Below are 19,518 nucleotides of genomic sequence, written 5' to 3'. Positions count from 1 at the left end.
AAATCCATCTCACCATCCACGGCACCCACCCACCACAATACCGCTTTGCAGGACTACAACGCACCAATTGTCGAGGCAGGAACTTTTCCCCAAATACAACAAACAATATTCTGTTAAAATGAAAACTTGGTAAAAAGAGCAGTGATAATGAAACAGCTGGTACCAATCTGCAAAGACCATTTCATTTCCAGCAGGATGGGCAGAGTAGCATCTGTTTAATTCTTGTTAAGGAACAGACTCCTCCTGCTTCGGTCAATGTGAACAGAAACATGCAATAAGCTGGTACACATACATAGGAGAGCTGGTATTTTTTATTAACTCAATCTTACACACAGAGACACACCTGAGTATATGAAACGACTCTCCAGATACATGCAAGCATCTTGACCTTGAAAAATACCAACAGTAAAAGACAAAGGAAGCGCACACGGTCAGGGCATGCTGTCAGCTTTGCCGAGCAGCAGAGAAGTAATGGGAAGTGCCAGTGATTGACAAAAGGACTGAGGAGAATATGGGCATGTGGCAAATCCTAATCTCGAGTCCAGTGATTCAACTGAGGAAGATTTTGCCAGCTCCCCACAGCACTGTAATGGATTGAGACCAGTATGAATTAGACTTGAGATCCAGCTCCTACTTTTACACAGCATCAAGCACTGCTATTACTGCCTAATCAATCTCTTGGCCACTCATAACTCTCCAAGAAACTCTTCCCTTCTGGGGAAAAGACAAAGGCTCCCCAAAATCACTCCATTACTAGCAACGCTCTGGTTAGAGCTGAGATGTTTCTGTCCCAAAATACCTTCCTGAGACTTATAAATGATCTGGCCCTGCTTATTGACAGCAATCTGAAAGCAAATACACCAGAGCAGGTCACAGCCTAGGAGCTGGAGGAAATGAGCCTTATACGGAAAACAGGAATAAGTTGCCTTTCTGCACAATTCTAGTCTCCAAATTGTGTTCGCTTGTGCTTCAGCTGGTTCACTTGCTGGTGCCTCAAGACATAAGCTCCCTTGAGAGAGCAAGTCAGATTTCATACTTGGCGTGGGCACGTTTGCAGAATTTGTAAAGCTAAGAATTCCTGCAGGCTGGACTTTGACATCTCAGGAGTCAGATTTATAAAAGATATTTTGCGGTTCTTTCAGCTTAACCTACACCCCCTTTTTTTCTTATTGAGAGGCAGGAACAGATATGTAACATTACAAAACAGGCTATTGCACACTGTAGCTGATTGTTTAAGACAGTCCTAAGCAGCCCATAATTCAACTGAAATTTCATCACTTCTCACTTCAGCGAGACAACCTTAAGGACCATTATCCTTAGAGCATGAATCAACACAAGCCAGCTGACATGCATTTTGCATCTCTTACATCTTGAAAAACCCAGCTGCTGTTCTAATGCACCAAGCACAATAGGTTATTTAACCCCAAAGCAGCAGTGTGTCATGCCACGTGAACGCCAAAGCAGGAACATGCTCCCAGTAAGTCCATCCGGGACAGCAATCTGTAGATAACTTGGATGGAGACTGCCCACCTCGTGTGCTGCTACTGGGCGTGTAATAAGACTATTTTACATTATCAGCCAAACTCTGATAGTTTTTTTCCTCCCACCTCATTCATTCGACATCACAGGCAAGATAACAGTGAGGAAATTAAACTGAGGCTATTTCTGTGACATGATCTCACCTCATATCACCTAGCTACTGAAGCAGGTTTCTGAAAAAATGTCAGCGTAGCTTTTAATGCTATTTTTCAGTCACGATTTTTTGGGTATGTAATGATTCCTGCCATTCTTTTTTTGTGACTTTTAGTATCCTCTGGTCACTTCTGCACTGACACTCTTGCATTTTTTACTGGTTGATAAGTCTGCTTAGTACAGATGCATTTTAGATAACTTGCTTCTTCCCCCTTTTCTTTAAATAGAGGGGAAGAGTAAGGAAGACTCACACTAGACAAAGCTATAAAATTCCCTTTAATGATAACGATGTGATTAAATCCTACACAGTTCTTAGCAGCTGGACTTTCTGGTGTTTCTGTGAACTATGTATCTGGCATTAATCAGCAGGTGGCTGCTTCAGATGTAATTTTAAGTGCTGCATTTTTTTTTTTTTTTTTTTTTACATTATGGAATGACAGCAAGGTCACTGATACAACAGAATATCTATCAGCTGGGGCATCCGAAATAAAACCAGACTGACAAATAATATTCCGTAAAGCACAGGGGAAAATGCAGACCTAGGTCAGCAATTTTCAACCTGAGATCTGTGGACCCTGTATGTGTGAGGACTACTTATAAGCCAAGCGTCCTGTTGGTAGGCTGACTTTAAAAGACTATAAAGCATGTACAGCTCAGCTGGAGAACATCAGGGGTCCACAAACCTAAGAACGTTGAAAAAGCAATCATTCAGACATTTAGGTAGAGAAAAACGTTACGGGTAAAGGCCGCTTAGGCTGCAGCAGCGTTTCCACATCAGCTACGCTCGCCGAGTAGGTGTGCGCTTGCACATGAGTGAGAACGCGCTGCTCCAGCATCTGAAGTCGCTGGAAATTGATTATTTAGCACGGGTGATTTAGGCTGGAAGAAAGCATCCATCTTTCTTGGAGAGAATAAAACGAAAACCCAAACCCGCAGCAGTGCCAGGATCTAAGTTATCTGAAGAATTATTTTCCGCACACCACAAGGAGCTGAGCCCAAGGAAAACAAAGTTTGGGAGCCCCAGGCAGGCCCTTTCCCCAGCCCGTCTTTATTTCACCAGCCGCCTGCCCCCGGGCCCCGCCGGCCCGGCGGAGGGGCCGCGCCGCCGAGCCCCCAGCCACGGGGCCGCGTCCGAGGGCGGGGGGGGGGCTCCGCCCGCCGGGGCTGCGCCCACCCGGCCGCCCCGCCGAGCCCCCGGGCGCTGTAAGCGGGCCGGGGAGCCCAGCACACCCCCCCCACAACACCCCTCGCCGCCCCAGGAAAGTTGCGGCCCGGGAGGCCGCGCCGGGGCCGGCCGCGGGGGGTGTGTGTGTGTGTGTGTGGAGGGAGGGAAGCCGGGCGCGGCGCCCCCAGGCCGGCGAGGGCAGCGCGGCTCCCTCACACGGCGCCGGCCCCGGGCGCGTCCCCCGCCGCAGGCCCCGGCCCGCAGCGCCCGACCCGGGGTCCGTGTCGTCCCCTCACCCCCCCGCGACGCCGGGGGCGGCCCGGCCGCCCACCCCCCCCATCCCACCCCAACCCCACCCGGGACCCGGCGCTCACCTCCGGTGCCGTCCGAGTTCTCGTTGAGGCTGCCCGAGGAGTCGTGGTGGGAGCCCACACACCCGCCCATGGGGCCCGCCCGGCCCGCAGACCCGCCGCCGAGCCGCCCCCCCACCCCCCTCCCCCTGTAGCCGAGCTCCGCCGCCGGCCGGGCAGGCGCGTTGGCTCCGGAGCCGCCTCCTCGCTCTGCAACACCGCCCCCGAGGCGCGGCCTCCTCCCGCCGCCCGGCTCCGCCTCCGGCCCGCCCCGGCCCCGGGCTCGCCCCGGCCGCGGCCGCGGCCCCGGCCCCGGCCCCGGCCCGCCGCGGCCCGGTCGGCCCCCCGCCTCGCCTGGCCTGGCCGGGCGCCACGGCCGCCCCTTAGGCCGGGATGGGCCTGGCCGCGGCCCGGCGCCGCCGAGCCTGAGGCCGCCCCGAGCCCCCCCCCTCAGGGGCGGCGGCCCCGCGGGCAGGGCGAAGCCCCGGTGGAAGTTGGCGGGCGGCCCCGCGGCGCCGCCATCGGCCCCGCCGCGGGGGTCGAGCCGGGCCGCGGGCCGGGGCGCAGCGCGGCCGGGGGAGGAGGGCGAGAGCCGCGGGCTTTCTCCGGGGCGTGCGGGGCCGACCGCCCCCGGCTGCGGGCAGCGCTGCGGCGCGGCCCCGGGCGGCTTCCAGGCTCGGAGGGCGCAGGGGTCGGGCGAGCAGGGCCCGCCCGGCCGGGCCGGCTGGGTCGCCGGGGCCTTAGGTGGCGAGATGCGAGTTATTTTTTTTTCTTACTGTGCGGTCCGGGGCTTTCCCGTGCTTTCCTATGTTATTTATGTCTGCACACGAAAAGACGGTACACGCGCGCTCGGAGATAAATCTGTATCCCACCAATCATCCAACCACCTCTGTGTTAACAGACTGCCAGTTTAAATTAAAAGAAAACTAAGCAAAATCAGTACCTCTTGGTCAATCCGCACCAGACTTCCATCCCAAGAAGAAAAGTTTGACTTTTGTGCGCTTCACGCCTGGAGGGGTTATATTATTTCGGTAGCAATTTCGCCGCGGATTCGGGCAGTTATGGTTCATACGCTATCAGATGCACTGTAGCTCTTTGAAACAACCAGCAGTAAGTCAGAACATTGAAAAATGGAAGCAGACAGTGCAAAAAATAAAGCATGGTAACAGACTGTGCTCTGGGTTCCCCGCACGCTCTGCTGTACATGGCAGCATAATGTTCTGATACACAAAATAGCAGAAAACAAAAGCTGAGCATATTTTACCTCCCTAAAGAAGACATTGCAAATGTATTTTTTAGAACTAAAATAGCATAGCTGTTTGTAGAGCTCGTAGTCACCACAGTGAAAGGAACAGATGGACAAACCCATTTTTCCACCATTAGTTTTCCTACATAATCTTCATACCGAAAGACCAACCAGCCTTTGGGAAGGCACTTGTGTCGATAATTAAAATCCCAAATGTATGAGATAAGCTGAGTGCAAAATGCCGAGCCCTTTATCATCCGAGAACAAAAAGATGTAGAGCTGGTCTGCTGTATGGGTCCAAATAGGAAGGTCAGGACTGGTAAGAAAACCAAAGGAAAGATTCTTAGAGTCTCAATACATGCACACTAATTACAAGAAAAGCAAAAATTCCTTGCCTGTGCAGAAGTTTAAACCAGATAAAGGAAACACATAAAGCTCAGTTGTTCTAGTTTTCTTCTCAGGTTGTATCTGAGGGCCACATGGGGGTTTGCCTGAACATACACAGGTATAATCAAAGGTATGCCGGGTATATTTTTTTTTTATTTTGGATTGAACATAATTTGTTCAGAATTGTAGGAATACAGACGAAAGTTAAGGATGCTTGCAAATTTTCATGAGCGTAGGTGTTGATGTGGGTATATCATCATCGGAGTATGGTAATTCTGCAGAGAAGGCATGGGTTGCAGTGATGCTCGCGGGATGCGTACTGGGAGGGCTTCTATCTCTGGATATCATCCTGCCCAGTGAGATCCCAAAAATGCCCATCAGTGAGTCTGAAGGGGGTTAAATACAATGTGACTCTGTTCCCTAATGGGGTGGCTGCAGGACTGCGAGCTGGCGTGGGAAAGTATGTCCACACTCAGACAGCGGTCTGCTTGTGGAGCTTTGCAACAACACATTGACACTTGTTATTCTGCATATTTGGTATGAAACTCTTTAATTAGATACCTTGTTGTTCTCACACACATACTGTATATAATACAGATATATGTATTTGCGTGTATATAAACACACAGGATGGGCCAAAGTCAATATTGACTGCCTGACCCCATGTATCAGGATGTTCTTGCAATGCACTAATAAAGTACAGAAGACAAACCAAGAATTTTTCTGAACAGATTATTTATTTTGGAGATTATATTCCTCCTCAAAATAAGTATCATGAAAGGCAGGCTCTGAGCTTTGGAATCAGAGTTTCTGCCCTCTAATCTTGGCTCTGCCCTAGATACCACTGTGGCCTTGGACAAGTCACATAACCTAGGTTGCTCTATTTCTATCGGTAGGTTAATGTTTGTCTACATATCTCTTGGGGGTATGGCTAGGATTAATTAATTCTTACTCTTTATTACTTGTTAACTGCTTGCAAAGTGTGGGATGTAAAACACTTTGAAGATCAGAAGTGTCATTTCACAAATTGAATGGTGTAATGAATTGACTATTCCATATAGGTACAATTGCCCTATATGGTTGGAAATTATTCTTTGTGGGTCATAAACCCCACAGTGCCAACAGCTAAAGGATTTTCTTTTGGCACAAGCTGCTACTGGACTGCATGTTGTACCAGGAGGGCCAGAGTGATGGGGTTCATGGCCCAAGGAATGCAGCAGGTGGAAAAGCACTAAGTGGAATTACATTTGCATTGTCAGGGTTATTTCCTATATATTCCTGTATGTTAAAATATTTTGTATACTTCACCAGTTTTTCTCTCCAACTGGGATCTCACTGTTTGCTTGCAGTCAATGGTGGTGGTTTTTGCCATCACATGATGATACAGTATGACAAATCCCTGTTCTCTGATGATTCATCTTTGCGTGGGAACAAGAATGAGATGCTGACAAATTGCACCAGTGCTGAAACTTCTGTCTCAGGCATCAACATTTTGATTTGTAGCAGTGCTACCCGGGACTGTAGTATCAAAGTCTTATCACTGTAAGTGAAAGTCTACCCAGATCTCTTTCATCCTTCTTTGACAGATGGAAAAGGGAGACAAGAGGGATGAGGTTATTTGCCAAAGGTCCCACAGGAAGCAGAAGCAGGAAAGAACCGTGGAGTCCAAGCGCTGTGTGATGCTGAGTCTGTCTTCCTCCTCAGAAAGTCTGAAGAAATTTAGCAAGTTGCTATTTTCAGATTTACTTCCACATGGCTCTCTTCCTGAAAGCTGATGAGGCTGCAGCCTCATTTTCACAGGTGACATGATGGAGGTTTCCGTGCCGCCATATGATGCACAGTACTTACATTTAGATTCGATTTTGAGGAACACCGGCTCCCATTCCAAAATTCCACCAGCAGTTTTTAGGCTGACTCCAAGCTAATACAATCCATCCCTTAGAAAGCCATGGAAAAGTGACTGGTATCAATCTCCACCACCTATAGACTGCAAAGCTGTGTTAAAACAGTGTTAAACCAGGCAGAGTTTGTATTCCTGGAATGACCAAAGGAAAGAAATCTACAGCACAGGGGGGTCCCTGTGGCTGAGGAACCCCATCAGACAGCAGGACATGCAGAGCTGGCCGACCTCAAACAGACAGAGGGAACGTCTGCCTAGTCCTGCCTGTGCCTCCCCTGTGCCCCCCATCCCGCAGCGGATCTCCGGGAGCACGCACACGCCACTCCCAATGCCTTGGCACATGTCTCTGCTGCAGGAAATGCTGGGATGGGAAGTTGGAGCTGCTGAGGGAACTTGGGTCGACTGGAGAGTATATTGCTGTGAAGGGCAGGTTACATTTCTCTCCTGACCTCTGCCAAACCCAACTCCTACTCCTGTGGACTACTTTTGCAGGCTCTTTATGTCTTCTCTGTTAATAACGAAGGAATGGTGATATTTCAGCTTTCTTTTATACATTTCTGCAAAGCTCTGTGGTTTCTATCCTCAATTGCTGTAGAAAAGGGGTCACTGGAAAGGCTGAAAATCGCTATTTAACATGCAGCATCAGAGGTGATTGTAGGAATCTCCAGGGGTGGTGGATTCTACTGCAGAAACCCACAAAATTCCCCCAAATATTCCTTGCTGGCAGTTTTGCTTTGCCCGGAACGCACCAGTGGCACTACTCTCTGCCTCCAGCCTGTGTGCTGAGGGAAGGCTTGCTCTTCACTGAGCATTTCAGCAACAATGTTATTTTACAGGGACCATGGAAATATTCTGCTTTTTAGCCTGAAAACCTTGAAAATGGATAAATGAATCATCCCAGAGTTTAGTCAGATATTTCTCTCTTTGTTCATGTCTTTAAAACCAGAACTTTGTGAAGTTACATCTGTCAAATAATTTATACCGGAAAAGAGGTGCTCTAACTCCAGACTATAGGTATATAAGCAATTCCACTAACATTCCATTTCTTGTCTGCACTGGAAATCAAGAACATGCAAACCGATTTTTTTAACTGGGTAGAGGGACCATATATCTTAAACTACTAGCTGTTGGCCAGAGGTACCATTGTGACAGGCATGCATGAAGGCAGCTGCCAAGTGAGCTGTCCACTTTCATTTTCTGTCTCATGACAGCTTTATTGCTGTTTCTCCCTTTAAACATACTTCTCATTTTTAATCAATTCTGAATTCTGCAAGCTGTTCTGAAAGCAGGGATTTTTTAACCCACCGTCCCAACCAGCTCCTGTCAACTTAAATTCTCTGTATAAGAGATATTTATTGCTTTGTCACATCAGGGAGGTTTTTCTAATGGTCAAAATATACATTATTTTTAAAAAAATTAGCCTTGCCTACTAAAGAAACAAAAGTGAAACACTGCTTCCCTCCTGTGGTGACCTTCCTGATTGCACACTGAAACGCTGTACAGGCAAAATACATTGCCCATTTTAAGTGATTTTTTTAAATTATTATTATTCTGATGACACTTGAAGAGTATCGCTTTCTTCCTAATCTGCAGCCAGGCAGTCATTCACGTGCCGCTGTTATTGTTACAGTGCTGGATTTTGGTTTTCTTTTCAAAGCTGAACGGTGCTGTTGAAGCACATGAAGGACCAGCTCTTGCTCACCAGCCGCAAGAGAAGCCGTGAGAACCTTATCTCATTACGACCTGCTGTTTGTGGACAAATTCTCCTCTTTCAGCTGCATTTGAATTGATTCCCTGCCTGGGTGGGTGCAGGAGTGTTATGTATCGGTGTGCTAAATAATGGAGAGGATTAGTGGCAGCAGGACAAAGAGAGCAAGCACGGATGAGGGCCCCGAGCCTACCTGCAAACTGCTCTGATGCAGCAGAGGCTGTTTTACGGGCTACTGGGTCACTGAACCAGCACAAAAGGACAGGCTGCACACAATAGGTTATGTTATTACCATTTCTGCATTTGCCACTATTATCAATATTGTATTAGTATCTGGTGGGCTCACTCAGGATCCCATATCTCCACCCGAAAGGACACTGAAGTTTCAAAGGGAAGACATGGGGATGTAGGATGTGGTTTACTTTAGAAAAGGAACATAGCAGGGGGCATGATAAAAATACCTGTGGTTATGAGTAAGGGAGAAGAAACAGGGCAAGAGATTTGTGTTTCCTTTTTTGTTTTCTTTTTTTGTCAGGCAAGAATGAAGGTATATACTAGCAATGGTAACAGGGTAAGTCAGGACTGATTAAGGAACAATTTTTTTCATGGAGCATGTAACTGAGTAGAGAATGGAAGAAATGCATAACACCCAGGACCCACTGCTTCTCTCTTGGCTTTGTCCTAACAAACACTAAAAATTCCTTTGGGAAAGAAGTTTGGGAGTTCCCTTATTCCTGGCTTTTAGTTCTGCTTCCCAAATGCAAAGCATTTGAAAGCAAAGAGCTAGTTCCTAGACAGAATATACAGACAATCTTCTCAGGCAGGACCAAAAGTTGGGTTCATCTAAGGAGAAATCATACAGGTTTTGGCGGGAGGAGAAGGAGGGGTGGAAAAGGAAAGATGCTACCTCCTGTCAAAATGCTTTTCATACAGTTAAAGCTGAGCCAGATGGTAATGGTACAGGCTAATGTTACCATATGGCAGGATCAGTCATGCAAGAAATATGCTACTTTAAGGAATGTGTGAAACTGATAGATGTTAATATTCTAAATATTTGAGATTTGTATCTTAAGCATTCTCATGGGCTGTGGAGCTGGAAGAAGATGCGTGTGCTCAGGAAGTGTTCACTTGGACTGCAGTCGTACTCCGGTGGGATATTCGTTCCTCCTCCGCTCTCCTCGGTGGTAGGAAACATCTGGCCAAGCTATTGCTTTGCTCTCCCTGCTCAGGGCTGGGAGCACGTCACAGCAGTGTGTGTGTCTGGGCAGGTGCTTACCCAGAAGGGAAATGGAGGCACAGAAAGGGACGAGGGCTCGCTGCACACGTGGGGCAGGTCAGGGACACCGGCATCGCCCGTCGCGCCCTGCTCTGCCGGTCTGCAGGCCATCCGGAGGAGAGGCACTGCGGGACACAGCCGCGGGGGTCGGGACCTCCCGCGCCGTCCCTGCGTCAGCGGAGGGGAAAAGGGTGAGGGGTGAGTGAGCATAAGCCCCAGACCTGTCCATTTCTACATGCAGAAGACCAGAAATCACGACAGTGACGATGGTAGCTATCACTTGGCCACTGGCCAAGAAGAAGAGGAATGATACAACTTCTCCATTCCCACAGATTCTTGCCAGCATTTAGTTCCTAATAGTGACATGCAGGATTCAGAGGTGAAATATTTTGTTCTCTTTTGTATGTCTGAGCTTTGCATGGAAAGAGGAAAAAAGCCAAAACCAAGTGAACATCATCCCCAGCATGGTAGGATACATTCACACTGAATTGTGGGATGACTTTGCCTGGATGTATGTCGAAAGCTTGTCTCTTCTTGTCACTATTGTCTCTTAGGAGAAGCTTATTTCATATAGACTCTAACTCTATTGAGTTGGTGGAATTGTATCAGGGGTGATAAACTTGGCTGAAAATCTGTTTTGAACTTTTGATGATGATATTAAAAAAAACACAATAACGACAACAAGAGATCTTGGCTCATGACAACTGTTGTTTGTCCCCTATGCTGTATACTGCCTCGGGATTTAGAATAGGATCCTATTGTTATCTCTCCAATAAACAAAGAGGCGGTTTCTTCTCCTGCCTTATTAGATAGGCTTTGTATGAATCGAGGAAAATAACACGTCTGTGTGAGACAGAGCACGGTATGAGTGACCTTCCTTGGCCTGTCCTGGTGGAGCCGTGGCCTCTAGTGCATGTGAGGAACCCGGTGAGGGCCACACAGAGCCAAGTTTAAAAATCCATGGGTTCAGGTAAGTAAGTGTTGCTTTAATTTTCACTTCAGCACTGCATTCTTCTGCGAACCATTTCCAGCAATTTAAACTGAAGGGACGCAGGGATTAGAGCGACTCTGGCAGGGTTGGAAACCTCAAGGGAAGCCAGCTGAGCAGAATTGGTGCTAAGGAGTGATCACCAGTATTTTTACCAGGAAACCTCCTCCATTGTGTTATGGCTGATATCGCAGCCTGGATTCATGTCAACTCATGTCACACCAGCAATCTGCTGACCAAAGATACTCATGATAGGAAAAACCTGAAGAGATGGGGAAAATGGTTTAAATATTTGTATTAGTAAATGGGAGCATCTTATTACTGGGTATGGAAACATGAAAGACCTCTTAAACTTGTGCTTCAGGACCCTTGCTGCTGGATCTAAAAATAACACCTTTTGGGGAATGGTAACTGCTAAGTGACCATTTCTGAGGTTTCCTCTGTCTTTTGGCTTAACCAGCAAGCAGTGGTAGGTACAGGGCTGGACTGGATGAGTACAGTGAGCTCTGTCCTTCAGGGATGGACAGTCCAGGGCTCGGAGGGCTCATGGGCACACAACAGCACCCTGCACACAGTACTGCTATGCCGAGAGTAAAACTCTGCCTTAAATGAGAAGGGGTCGCTTCTGTTGTGCAACACTGGCTTTTTTCTCCACTTAAGCTCCCCTCCAGAAAGTTACTTTTTAATGAATAAACCTTGGAAACAGAAATTTTCTTTGCCAAAAAATAAAAAAGTGTGAACTTCCACCAGCTCTGTCAACGTCAACACTATCTGTACATAGCAGTAAATTCTAGGTTAACCATTGTAATCAGAAAAGAAATACTCTGCACACAGACAGAAGTGATAAAGTAATTGGTATCATCATCCTTTCAGTGATGCTTTGTTAGTTATTTCTCATTTTGTATTTGTACATTCGATTTTTCCTGCCTAAGCACAGTATTTTGCATTTGTCCTCCTTGAGTTTCAGCTTACAGATCTCGTCCCATTATCTAGATCAATTTGAATTCTGATCCTGTCCTCTGTATTGTTTACAAGGCCTCCCAGCTTATAAAATTGTATTATCTTTGCTATCATACAAATCAGTTATTAATGGACATGATGAACAAACCAGGCTCCTCTGTCCCCACTTGAAATGGCCTGTTTGGGAAGTGGTTTTTTCTCCTGCTTATGCACCCAAATTGTGGTGATTTTGTTTATGTTCCTATTTTGCTCATATGCCCCTAATTTGCTCATGAGACTGTCATGTAATACTGAGTACACAGTCTTTTTACAGTCAGGATATATCACATCGGCTTCTCCCTTATCCACCAGGCCTGTTGTTCTGTCAGAGGAGGAAATTAGATTGATTTGATGTGATTTGTTCTTGAGAAATCCATGCTGGCTTTTTCTTGTCATTTTATTATCTTCTAGGTGTTTATATTGATTATTTAATAATTTGTTCCAGTATCTTTCCAAGAAATAGAGTTAGGCAGGTTAGTGGATAACTCCTGGGGCCTCTTCTCCTCTTTAAAGCTAGGAGACTGTTCGTTTCTCCTGTCCCTTGGGGCCTGCCACCACCACTTCTCAGAGATAATCACTAAAGCTTCAGAAATTTCCTTGGCTGGTTCCCAAGTGCTCCAGGATGAATTCCATTAGCTTTGCTGACTTAAGGACATCCACACATTTCCACACGTGCTCCTCCCTTATTCTAGCCTGCACATGCAGCTCCTTTCTAGCCCATGCACCAGGTGATGCTTTGTGTGAGGGAGGACATAATGACGGAGCAAAGCAGCATCTCTCCGAAACAGAGTCCAGATGCAGACAGGCAAGTGCCCAGGCAGGGAACTGGGAGATGCTGGTCCCCACAGCACAGCCATGGTCTGGCCGATCATAATGAACCTCTGAGCTGCTTTACCCACACCTGCTCCTTTCAATAAATGGTGCCTCTCACACAGATCTGCAGAAAAAATAAGACAGTGGTTTTGCAGCAATTATCTTTAAAACTCATGCTACGGAACAGGGATTATGTCCTGATCATGTGTTTGCTCATCTGAGCTGCAGAATGCTATTGTAAGGCTACTGAATTATAAGACAGACCGTGAAACTCTCTAAAACGGTGGTTATACACCCAAACTGGTCTGTGAGGACATCTATGACCCAGAGAAGGATGCAGACGCATTTAAGGGTTTCTGGCAGTTTTGAACTTGCAACTCTAACTTTGAAAAGGAACTGGAGTATCAGAGCACAGACCATCTGCTGCACTGGAGACTTATGTACTTTTGCTGATTCACTCATGGACCAGATAACAGCCCGTGTCCTTGGGCTGTTGTTTTGCCATGTTATGACCTGCAAGAAGGAACAGGCATGTTCTGCATCTTTATTTGGGTGCATTTTTGCCCACGTCTGAACCCAGCAAACTCACACTAGTGCAGCTTTACAAATACAAGAGATCCCACTGGTGCCAAAGGCACAGGCACAGTCACCGTGAGATGAATGCATGGGGCACTCCACATCTTTATTTGGGTAGTACAGCTGCTTACATTGGACCACAGAGACATCGGGGCATCTGATTTAAACATGAAAGTGTTAATGACCATTGGCCAGGCAGGTGGGGAGAGCATGGTGTAAGCTTGAAATTTCCAAGTAGTTTATTTCGTTTATTAATTATTAACTCTCAGATTGTTAGGAATACATTTACAAGGTCTGGGAATAAAAGTGGGCAAGATTAGATCATGCTCATACCTTTCACAACGATTCAGCTTTTTATTAAATTTCCATCCAGGAGGAGACTTTATGCTGATGAAATTATTTGAGGAACTATTAAAAAGAACCATAAAAATCCAAATTACATTCAGTGCAGCAGAAAGAGGAGGTTTTATGAGATTTGTTAAAAAGCGTTTATCACCTGGAAACACACCATACTTAGCAAAATCCAGTTTGCTTTTAATTTAACTGCTCAAAAGTGACTGGATGACTTTTCATTAATACTTAAAACACCCAAAGCTATTACAGAGCATGACATACATCTCATTAAGCTTCAGACCACTAGGGTGAGCCAGACTATAGCCAATGCCAACTGTTGTGTAGCGTGAAATGAAAATGACATATCAGATCATGAGATTCACAACAAATAAATCAAAATGTGTGATTAGAACTCATGCCCATCATCTCAGGACTAAGGTACTTTACCTTTCCTCTTGCCCTATGGGCCAAGGGGCAGCATAGCACCCTTGAAAGTCTGGCCCCACCTGTGATGAAAGCTTGAAATGGTTCCTGCAAGTGTGCTGGAAATTCTGCCCTCTTTGTGCAGAAGGTACATTGGCTGTCCAACATCACCCATTTCTTGTCCTGGGGCTCTCAAGGTGCTAAATTTCATTACGTGTGTAGAGAGCTCTCTAATCTCATCTGCAACTGTGCCAGAAAATAAAAAAATCTTTTAAAAGGTTTTAACACAGCTCTTAACTAAGCAAAGTTAATGTGCCTAACTTGTGCAAGGGCAAAAATTCTACCCACTGAAGTGTCACTTCAGTCTGGGGTAGATATGAAGTGCTGTGCTAGAGGGGTTAATGTAAAGAGCAAATGAAGAACATTTCAGTTTAGATTTCGAGTCAACTGCCCTGTGTAAGGGCATGTTTTTGTGGCTGGTCTGAAGAACCTGCTTTGCCTGCGATCTGAGCCACCCAGCTGTAAGCCAGCTCCAGTCTGGGACTCACATTATGGCATGGAGTTGACACTGAGCCAGAACGTATATAGCCTGTCTTTTGGCCAGTATGAGCACATGGCTGGCAGTCCCCTAATAAAGAATCAGTCTTGTCCGCTGGCAGGATAAACTGTGCTAAATCAAGTTCAGGAAAGAAATGGAGAAACTTGGTGGTGCTAAAAAAGTCAAGGCATGAATGCTTAGTAGTAAAGTCAGTATAAGTAACATTGATGATCTAAGGGTATGAGTGAGACAAAGTTGGCAGAGAAAAATAATAACTTTTATTAGATTGATATCATGGGGAAAGAAAGGCAGATGAACTCTTGGATGTGCAGTGGAAGTCTGGAAAAGAAAGAGCAAACAATGCTACATACAGGTTGAGATCAGTGGCTCTAAGTTTAACTTAATTAGCAGGACAAGTGGAGAGAAAGGGTGGGTGGTGCACATCTACCTCTGCATTCCCAGCTGCTCTGCAGGGCCACGGGTCCTCCCTGGACCTTTCAGAGGTGCTGGAAAGAGCCTTGTGGGCTGTATGCCTGTATAAATGAGAGATGTTCTCCCCCTTGGCCACCTCCTGGCCCCTACGTTGTGTGATGTGATACATATGTCCGTGGTGTGAGCGTGTGCTCTGGGGGGGCTGTCCCCTGTTTTGTGACCCAGCACGGGTGCGTGACTTACTGTGGCAATGAGTGTTGGGGGCTTTTTGCTTTTGAAAGACAGCTACCTCTCCTTAGATGTCTGCCTGCCCGATTTCATGGGAAAAGGTGGCAGCAACAAATACGAAGCAAAAAAAATATATGAAGTAAAACAGTGCCTCATTTTTTCCATGCTGAGTGGAACTCTAGGTGATTTGTAATAACCTTCATTGGAGAAAATCTATGAATGCTTGCGATAGAGAACATTGCAAAGGACAGTGGGGCTCTCTTATTTAAGGAAAAACTTCCTGAAGTAGTTTGAAAAAAGCCTGCCAAATACTAGTGTGTAGCATCGCTGGATAAACAAACAGGGCTCCACAGGCTAGCACAGTCAGCTGTGCATCATTTAGGTTAAACGGTCCCATAATTCTCCCTCTTCATGTTCTTCCAACACCAGAAAACAAAGCTGCAGTTTGCTATTATTTATCCCCTGCATTCATTGATGTCAGTCACTGAATAGCCCTTTAGGGGGTTTTACTGCCCTGAACAAACTGCAAAAAATGTGGCCTATTATCTCAGAGCAGGTTGAGCCCATGGATACTGTGGGACAGTAGTCCACCTCTGGAAGATCTCCCCTGGCAGTAGCATGTCCTTGTTAATGTTTTTTTTGTGTAGACCCCAGGTGGCTGAACTGGTTCCGTGATTGCCTTTCTTTCCCAAAGCTTGATTCAAAAATCTCTGCTTTGCTGTAGTCAAACAGAGCTCAGAGACAACTTTACCGTGCAGGCTCCCATTACGGTGAGAAATTATACTGGAAGCCTGTGGTTTCTGCAGGTACTTGGTGGACCGTGTGCTGCAGCACATTTTCTCCGCTTGACTCATCTCTTGCGCTGTAAGCATCCAATTCATAGCTGAATAGTGGAGCTCTCAGGTTTGCAAAATGAGAGATTTCAAGCAATTTTAGGAGTTGGGATTCCAACCCCTTTTCTGCTATTTTGTGACAGTGGGGGTTGTGAAAGGACTGAGACCCTCTACCACATTGAAATAAATCTTGAGGGAATCCTGCCTCATAGCCACATTTTCCATCTGTGTTGCATGTGTCTTCAGAGCACACTGCAACCTAGGATGGAGATTAGCAAACTCATTCTAAATAAATTTGCTTGTCCAAGAGGCTATGTAGCTACATTTATATGGCCAGAGCTAACTCCTATATCCCATGACATCCTGCTGAGAAGATATATCTTGCTCACGTATCTATGCACAGCAAATGAGCTGCGGTGTGGCGGCGGGGAGATATGCCCTAGGAGCAAAATGAGCTCTTCAGATTGGCTTTGCATTTAAGCTGGCACTGGTGCTGTGGAAAGCAGTCACTGCCTCCCCACAGCCCGGACATTCTCTAGAGCCAGTGTGCCACCCCCTCTGCTCTGTGTCTGTGAACAGGCCCAGGTAACCCGGCATGAAGGAAAGGTAAACAGCCAGCTGGATCGATTGACTGGAAACCTCTGCTTAGGGAGACCTCATTGCAATTCTTTCCATGGGTACATGGATATTTGTGCCTGCAGAGTACAGGAGGCATCACCGGGGTGTGCCTGCAAGTGAGGGAATCTGGGAAGAGGGACACTGGACTTTGATGGCAGTGCCAATTTAAATGTATATCAAAGTATGGACTGGTTTTGATTCCTCTGTTTATATTGCTTCCTATTCCCTTGCTTCCCATGGTAGAGGATGTTTGAAGTATTTTGACCATGTGTATGTACATCATCTTTGCGCAGGGGGAACAGTCACCTTCTCTGTATCTTTCCAGAGTGCCTGCCTGGACTGACACACATCCCACCGGCGAGGCTGACGTCCTCCGAGATATTTGCTCATACTCACTCCCGCACTGCGTTTGTGCACGATGCCCACTGCTGCTTGCAGCGGCCCCTCCTGCTGGAGTGCTCTGGCACATGCTTCTTAACTGTTTAATTGTGGCACTTCTTTTCAGAGGAAAATAGTGGGGGAAATGGAGACTTTTTCCTCCATACCCAACTCTCCACAGATCCACCAACTACCAAATGAGGAAAAGTAAAAATGTGCACTGATCTTCTCGCATGGCCAGCTCCAAGTCCAGCTTCACACATGTGGTGGTCCTGGAAGCTGCAAATGGATAAACCTCAGTGGAGGGCACCTGGTACAACTTTATTCTTGTTATAGTTTTTGGCAGTTTTGACAAGACCCACCGTTCAGTTTAAATACCTCAAGTGTTTTAAACCTTCCTGTCAGTGTAACTGTACACAATTTTCTTGCTAACTTGATTTATGCAGAAAACTCACCCCAGGAAAAAGACAGCAATAACGGCAGGCCAATGCAAGTTTTTCACTTGCAAAACAGTTTTTACTCATCAGAACTGGCTGACAACTCCAGGAAAGCATGATCATAAACAACTTTTCTTTAGCAGAGCCATTTCATTCTGTTTTATGGCTGTGGCTTTGAACAGCTCCATCATTGTCAAGGAAGCGACACTTGGTGCAAGATGATAAACGTGGGACATATCAAACACCAGCACATGCTTGTAACTGAGCTTTTGGAGAGCCTATTTTCAAGAGCAAGCCATCTGATTTGCTTCCTGAGGGAGGGAAATACACACCAGAACAGCAGACATCCATAAAATCATCAGTATTTGGCTTTCTTGGACAACAAGAGGCCACAGGACCATTCTGCAGGTCCTGGATGATGAATTATGAATGGTGAGAGATACGAATTGCCCTCTGTAGTGCACTCACTTCTCTCAGATTGCTGTTACACAGCAGTAAAATCCATTTAAGAGGTCTTTCCTTCCCTCCATGCTCCACACTCCCATTCCTTCGTCCTGTTTGCAGCAGGGTGTTCCCCATCTCAGATGCTTTCAGTGTTCTCGGAACAGCCTCCATGTTGCATCTGCAGCATTGACATGACAGCAAAGTGGACCAAGAGGAGAGGTGGACAAGCATATCCATAGCTGCATTCACTGCTGAAGGGAGTCGTTAGGTAATGACATCCTTGATCTCCTTAGGTCTCTTTTTCCTATTTTTCTCTGTAAGTCTGTGTTTCCTTTCTTGAACACCTTCCAGTTCCCATCCCACAAACTCCTCTTGCATTTCTTATCATCTCCTTCCATTCATTATAAATATCAGCATAGAAATAATTTTGACAAAACCTGTTTCATTAGACTTTGGAGTGAATTCTTCAGGGAGTTTGAAGAAACAGACAATGTGTAATTTGGAGCCACTTTTCAAGGCTGGTCTGAGACTGAAGGAAGGACTGAGGCTGTCCTGCTCTCTGATGGAGTCGCTTCCATCTCCCAGTTTCTCAATCACATTGTGCAGAGATGGTTAAACTCCCAGGCTGATAAACAGACTGCTGAAGAATGTTTTTTCCACTTTGCCAGGCAGCGGAGAAAAGGCTCTCCTGATGCTCCTGGTGCCATGCAGAGCCGTGCTGCACCGCTCTGTCAATGCACTTAGTGGGCTTTTGGGAACAAAGCATAAATATTTCAGAAGGGTGCTTTAATAAGTGTTTGTTTGCACAAAAGCTCTTGATTCCTTCTTTGGTAGTTGCTATGATAAAACACGTTGATTTAAACAGGAATAATGAACACAGACTGGAGAGATCCACTCCTCATGTCTGTATATATGTTAGCTCTCGAAATCCATCTCACTAGTGAAAGGGATGGTCCTGAGAAAGTGGCAATGCCGCTCTGGATGTGGCTTCAGCCACGCAGTCGCTTCAGTGGTTCACTCCCAGCAAAATACTGCTTTAGCCCACAAATTGCATTCATCCCACTTTGAAAGTGAGGTTTGCTGAGTGGCCTGAAGAGTGGTGTGATCTCTGTCATGCCCCTGCCATTTCCACTGCTTCTCCTCTGCTGCTGGAGAAGGATGTCTCCAGCCATAGCAGCACAGCTGGACGTGAGCATGGCCTTGGAGATGCTCCTTGCAGATAATGAAGACAACCCCAGTGTTTACCACTGTTAAAACCACCCACACCATACTCTTTTTTGGCCTAAAGAATAGGGCTAAAGTGGAAGGGGATTTTTCTGGGACAGTCTGGACAAAGGATTCTGCTATGTTTGCTGCAATATGAGCAATAAGCCAGAATGAGTTTCCACTGTTTTTCTGCTGCAGAGTAGCAAAACAAGCATAAAGCACCATCAAAGTGCGACACGCTGTAAGTTCGCCAAGGCCAACAGCATCCTTCCAGCCACATGCAGCAAATAAACACTGAGTGCAACCGACTCAACAAGGCCAACAGAGAAAAGGGAGAAAGCCACCTCGGCTTCCCGCAGCCCTCTGACCCATCACCCTTCTGTGAGGGTGGGAAGGTGGATTTTGATCAGAGCGTGATTCTTCTTCCCCAGATGTAGAGGGCGAGAAAGCCATGAGCCGACCATCGACATTCCATGGCGGCTCTTCGCGTAGCTCCTGGAGAAAGGCCACTGAAGAGCTCTGCTCTGGCAAGCCCCACTCCCCACTGG

General features: G+C 46.6%; 1 protein-coding gene across 1 annotated transcript in view; it reads right to left on the bottom strand.

Annotated features, from left to right (window-relative positions):
- Positions 1-3,341, bottom strand: part of UBTD2 (ubiquitin domain containing 2) — a 61,635-nt gene extending 58,294 nt beyond the window's left edge. The window contains exon 1 of the mRNA XM_069772862.1: positions 3,232-3,341. Within this exon, the coding sequence (XP_069628963.1) occupies positions 3,232-3,301 (70 nt within the window). The 5' untranslated portion in view covers positions 3,302-3,341. The remainder of the gene's footprint in view (positions 1-3,231) is intronic.
- Positions 3,342-19,518: the final 16,177 nt, after the last annotated feature.

Source organism: Haliaeetus albicilla, chromosome 27 (genome assembly GCF_947461875.1).
Source record: "Haliaeetus albicilla chromosome 27, bHalAlb1.1, whole genome shotgun sequence".
Classification (NCBI taxonomy): Eukaryota; Metazoa; Chordata; class Aves; order Accipitriformes; family Accipitridae; genus Haliaeetus; species Haliaeetus albicilla.
This window is presented reverse-complemented; position numbering and strand designations above follow the sequence as displayed.